We start from the raw sequence: 5,729 nt of genomic DNA on the forward strand, positions 1-5,729 counted from the left end.
ACGGATTCAACGTTTCGCACAGACGCCGCGATCCCCGACTTCGCGCATCGGCTTGTTTTCACTCTTCACCAAAGGTACTGTACTTGGGGGTCAACACGACTCCCTGTCCGGCGCCGCTGGTGTCGGCTCGTTGGGAACGACTCCGTCACGACGCCGTGTTAACATCTCATCGAAGCATTTTTGTTTCTAAGCGCTATTTTTGAGTTTAATCTCTAAAAATTCATAACTTGACTTGTGTATGTCGGATTTTTGTCGTTTTGGTCTTATTTTGTTTAGATAAATATTTCCTATTTTTCTAAACTGGTGTTGTGTCATTTTGTAGTGTTTTCATTAGGTTACTGTGTGTGTTGGTACAAATACTTTACACCTAGCGCTCTGAAGTTAAGCCTACTGCTCTGCCAAGCTACCAAGGGGGTAAGCAGGGGTTAGCTGAGGGTGATTCTCTTTTACCCTGACTAGAGTGAGGGTCCTTGCTCGAACAGGGGGTAACCTGACTGTCAACCAAAGACCCCATCCATCAGGCCGTTGCCTGTACCTTAGCGCTAAAGGAAGTAGCTAGCAAGTAATGATGGATTGCGGAATCCACCCTTTCACCACGCGGGACAGCCCGCACAATGGAAAGGGAAAATCCAGTCTAGAATTTGCCTGCTCTGCATTATGCTTAATGATAAACAAAGGCAGAATACCGGCGGCCACTTCCTTCACATTGGTACTTTCGTTTCTCCCAAAGTGCTGCAGTTTGCTTACGCTTGATAAGGCAGAGATATGAGTCAGAGAACAAACAAATTCTACCGTGGCGCAAAGCGCAGCCGCTGTACTGTACATCAATGGCGGCTCCATTATCTTCACCCTTCTATAACTCACATGGTACCTTTTGTCCTTTGCCCGCCTCTCTGTGAGATCACTAAATTGGCTGCAGGAAGGGTATAAAGTCTACCTGTTCTGTAAACATACAGCCATAGCTGCAGCAGCATTCACATTAACCAGTGCCGGCTTCATCATGGGTTCGTTGACAGCTAAGTGTCTTCTCTTATGGAGTCTTCTGGCTTTGAACAAAGATGGACAGAGTTTATACACTTCCGCCGCAGACAGTCTGAGATCAGATCTCTTGCAGTGTAAGAAAGCTCTGAAGGTCCACACCTTGGAGGTGCTACCTGGTGGAGGCTGGGACAATCTGCGAAACCTAGACATGGGCAGAGTGATGAACATGGCCTACTCCACGTGTAAAACCACAGAAGATGGCGTCTACATTATTCCTGATGACGTCTTTGTGATCCCTCAGAAGCAGACCAATCTGGAGATGAACTCGGAGATTGTGGAGAACTGGAAGGAGTACACGAGCTCCACCGCCCTCTCCGTTAATGCTGAAGTCTCCATTGTCGCACTCATCAACGCTAAATTCTCAACAGACTTCCAAAGCATGAAGACCCATCAGGTCAGAGATCAATCGTTCACCACCAGGGTTCAGGTGAGAAACCGCCGCTATATTGTGAAGGCCAATCCCAACTTCAACCTGGATCCCACGTTCAAGAGCCAATTGGTGGAGATGGCTAACTATCTGGAGAACAACCAGACGCGCATGGCCAACTACCTGGCAGAACTCCTCATCCTCAACTACGGCACTCATGTCATCACTAGTGTGGACGCAGGAGCCTGCCTCGTCCAAGAGGATCAAATTCTGTCCACCTTCTTGAGAGATAACTGGTCCCAAAAGAGCTCCATCACCGCTTCCGCTGGAGCCTCTTTCCATGGCTTAATCAGTGTTGGCTTTGGAGTGAACGTCAGCTCAGGTAGCTCATTCACCACCAGTTACCTGTCAAACCGGACCAGCACCAAGGTTCAGAGCATTGGAGGAGTGCCGTTTTACCCTGGCATCACTCTCAAGACATGGCAAGAGGGCATCACCAATCAGCTGGTGGCCATCGATCGGTCTGGCTTGCCCCTACATTTCTTCATCAATACCATGACTCTACCGGACCTGCCAGAGCCGACTGTGCAGAAGCTGGCCAGGACGGTTAAGGCAGCGTCCCACCGCTACTACCAGGTCAACACCTACCCCGGCTGTACTGATCCCATCTCTTCAAACTTCAACTTCCATGCTAACGTTGACGACGGGTCCTGTGGGGGGGTGATGAACAACTTCACCTTTGGAGGGACCTATCAGGAGTGCCACGGAGTTAGCGGACAAGATGTGAATGTTATATGCCAGGACCTGGAGCACAAGAATCCTCTCACCAGGGGTTTTTCTTGCCCAACGGGATATATGCCCGTAAGACTCCTTACCCAGACCAAGGATCAAGGATTTAGTCACTATGAATGTCATAAGGAATGGAACTATATTTACTGGAAGGATGTTTGTGGCAATGTCTACAGGGTCTCTACATCCCGTTTCGATGCCTACTGGTGTGTCTCCAAAGGGGAAGTCCAACAGAACATGGGCTACATGTTTGGAGGCCTTTATAGCGCCAGCAGCCCCAACCCACTGACCGGCGCTCAGTCTTGCCCTCCAAGCTTCTATCCTCTAAAGCTCCTCATAGACCTGGAAGTCTGTGTCAGTGAGGACTATGAGATGGGGTTCCCCTACTCTGTACCTTTTGGGGGCTTTTTCAGTTGTGACGAAGGAAATCCACTTGCCTCATCCAAGACATCTACTTCCCTGAAAAGTTCGCTGGGGCAAGAAGTCCAAAATGGCCCCCCAAAAGCCTGTCCTTCTGGGTTCAGTCAGCACCGGGCCCTTATTAGTGATTCATGCGTAGTTTACTACTGCGTCAAAGCAGGACTTTTCACCGGTGGATCCTTGCCTACTGTCCATTTGCCCCCCTTCTCCCAACCACCCATCCTGAGTGTGGGCACCACCGACACTGTGGTGGTCCTGACCGAGACCGGACGCTCTTGGGTCATAGACCCAAGCACTCAGATGTGGAAATCAATCAACACCGCCGATGGCAGTGGTACCATGAGGATGGTCCATGGGAGCAAAGAGAAGTTGTCTGGTGGGGAGGCAGCAGGAGTCACCGTAGGAGTCACCACTGCATTGGCCATCCTGATTATGGTGGCCATCTACGGTCGCCGCAGATACAAGAGTAGGGGTTACAAGGAGGTAGAGCGACGCCGACTAATAGAGCACGAGGCCAGGTATGAAGCGTCTCCGCCTGAGGAGACGCGTGACCAGTTGGAGAGAGACCAGTGTGCTTAAAGCGATGACCCTTCATCTAACTTCACCCAACAATATCTTCTTCCATTCCGTGGATGCCCAGTGGACCTATTTCATGTGTGACACTTTACACACTTCTAGCTTGTGTGTATGCATGTAGGTATATGGTATTTCTATAGCGCAAACCTAGATAGAGGGCACAGAAAATCTGTAGCATCTACAAATGTGTGGGATCTTCAAGGCACTAGGTAGTTATAGTTAGTAGTTATAGTAACTATAGGTAGGACCATGTTTCCATAGAAAAAGCGTTTTTTGACTTGCCTATGTCTTGGGCATCGTTTGACTAATGTTCACAAAATTTTCCAAAAAAAATGTGTGGCAGTGATTCCTTTTGTGCAGGGAAGGTTTCGGGGTGATCTGTCAAGCGGGGGCTTTAGACACAACTGTGGCCCGAACCACTGGACCGAATTAAGACACACACACACACATATAGACAAACACACACAATGTAAATAGTGGGAACTACAAGTTCCAGAATGCAAAGTGCTGTTGGCCATACAAGCAAGTCTGGTTGAAGATGCCCCACGGATCGAATTGTAGTCCCAGATGCTCGCCCCTCCCCCACTGGCTACTTCCTTGACTCTTTCGTGGTCTCCCATGTCTTCTGATGCACCCCTCCCACAGTACGAAACCCGACAGAACAGAGAATTGTACTAACATTAACAGGATATACTCATGGAGGAAGGTAAAATTCAGGAGCTAAAAATCTGGCAGGTTTTTCATTTTTTTATATAGAATATTATACATATATAAAACCTCCATGTGCATGGAGACATTTCTTCAAACCATATAATATATCTCTTTTTTTATGCGCTGATAGTTGTTTTCCTTGCTTGAAATATTTTGAGCAATGGATTAATCTGAAACTTAGGCTATTTATGCATCGACATGACACGGAGTAAAAACTGATTTATGTAAAATCTCTGAGAAAAATCCTTGTATATGTGCGTTTTTAAAGGGGCAGCTTAAAAGGAAAAGGTCCTCCTACAAACCATCTGTGGCACTCTGTGAGGCTGACACAGGGGGCCACAGGTTAGAACTCTTCTAAAGGAATGTTCTTCCATGTTAGAGATTTCTAGAACTCTTCTGAAGGAATGTTCTTCCATGTTAGAGATTTTTAGAAGTCTTCTGAATGAATGTTCTTCCGTGTTAGAGATTTCTAGAACTCTTCTGAAGGAATGTTCTTCCATGTTAGAGATTTTTAGAAGTCTTCTGAATGAATGTTCTTCCGTGGTAGAGATTTCTAGAACTCTTCTGAATGAATGTTCTTCCATGTTAGAGATTTTTAGAAGTCTTCTGAATGAATGTTCTTCCATGTTAGAGATTTTTAGAACTCTTCTGAAGGAATGTTCTTCCATGTTAGTGATTTTGAGAACTCTTCTAAAGGAATGTTCTTCCATGTTAGAGATTTTTAGAAGTCTTCTGAATGAATGTTCTTCCGTGTTAGAGATTTCTAGAACTCTTCTGAATGAATGTTCTTCCATGTTAGAGATTTTTAGAACTCTTCTGAAGGAATGTTCTTCCATGTTAGAGATTTTGAGAACTCTTCGGAATGAATGTTCTTCCATGTTATAGATTGTTAGAACTCTTCTAAAGGAATGTTCTTCCATGTTAGTGATTTTGAGAACTCTTCTAAAGGAATGTTCTTCCATGTTAGAGATTTTTAGAAGTCTTCTGAATGAATGTTCTTCCATGTTAGAGGTTTTTAGAACTCTTTTAAAGAAATGTAATTCCATGTCGAGCCTATGGGACAAGGTAAACCTATAAATGTTTGTCTTTTCCACACAGAGCGCTGACACATCCTGGGCCTGCTTTGTCCTTCGGAAATGATCAATTAAAAAAAACAACGTAGTTCTCTTGTTTGTGTAATTCTAGGGCTCTGTATATCCAAGTGAATTGTATGCAACCATTGACCTAGAGTGCACAGTGTATGTGCTTCTGGCAGAGGCCAGTGATGGAATGGGCAGCGCCACATGCATTGTTCCCAGGCAGTGATCATTCCACAGGCCAGTGCTGGGAAGACACAGGGACTGACATATTCCATCACCCAGTGGAACGGATTTCTCAGAGAGGCCAAGCATGGAAAGGGTGTGGATACTCTACTCTTCTTCTCCACCATGAGTTTCATTTCACAGCACAGGGGAGGTCCCGAGTCCCTGTGCGTGTTCCTGCTTGCTGTCTGCTTTCATGTGAGTGTTTATACAGAGAGAGAAGGAAAGGAAGCGAAAAGGACAAAATGGAAAGAAGGAAAGAGTGAGAAGGAGAGAGAGGGAGCGACAGGGAAAGAAGGAAAGAGAGAGAGAGAGAAGGGAAGAAAGTGATAAGGAAAGAGAGAGAAATGGAGAGAAGGGAAGAGAGGAGGACAGAGAGAGACAGGGAAAGAAGGAAAGAGAGAGAGCAATAATGAAAGAGAAAGAAGGAAAGAGAGAGAGAGATAAGGAAGGAGAGAAGGAAAAAAAGAAGGAAAGAAGGGAAGAGAGAGAGAAGGAAAGAGAGAAAGAAGGTATGAGAGAGA

At 46.0% G+C, this 5,729-nt stretch overlaps 1 protein-coding gene across 1 annotated transcript; it reads left to right on the forward strand.

The window, feature by feature from the left end:
• Positions 1–768: 768 nt before the first annotated feature.
• LOC138293596 (macrophage-expressed gene 1 protein-like) lies at positions 769–5,259 on the forward strand. Its single transcript, XM_069232866.1, has one exon. It carries the CDS (start codon positions 1,001–1,003, stop codon positions 3,194–3,196), a length of 2,196 nt encoding a protein of 731 aa, XP_069088967.1. The 5' UTR covers positions 769–1,000; the 3' UTR covers positions 3,197–5,259.
• Positions 5,260–5,729: the final 470 nt, after the last annotated feature.

This window comes from Pleurodeles waltl, chromosome 4_2 (genome assembly GCF_031143425.1).
Source record: "Pleurodeles waltl isolate 20211129_DDA chromosome 4_2, aPleWal1.hap1.20221129, whole genome shotgun sequence".
Classification (NCBI taxonomy): domain Eukaryota; kingdom Metazoa; phylum Chordata; class Amphibia; order Caudata; family Salamandridae; genus Pleurodeles; species Pleurodeles waltl.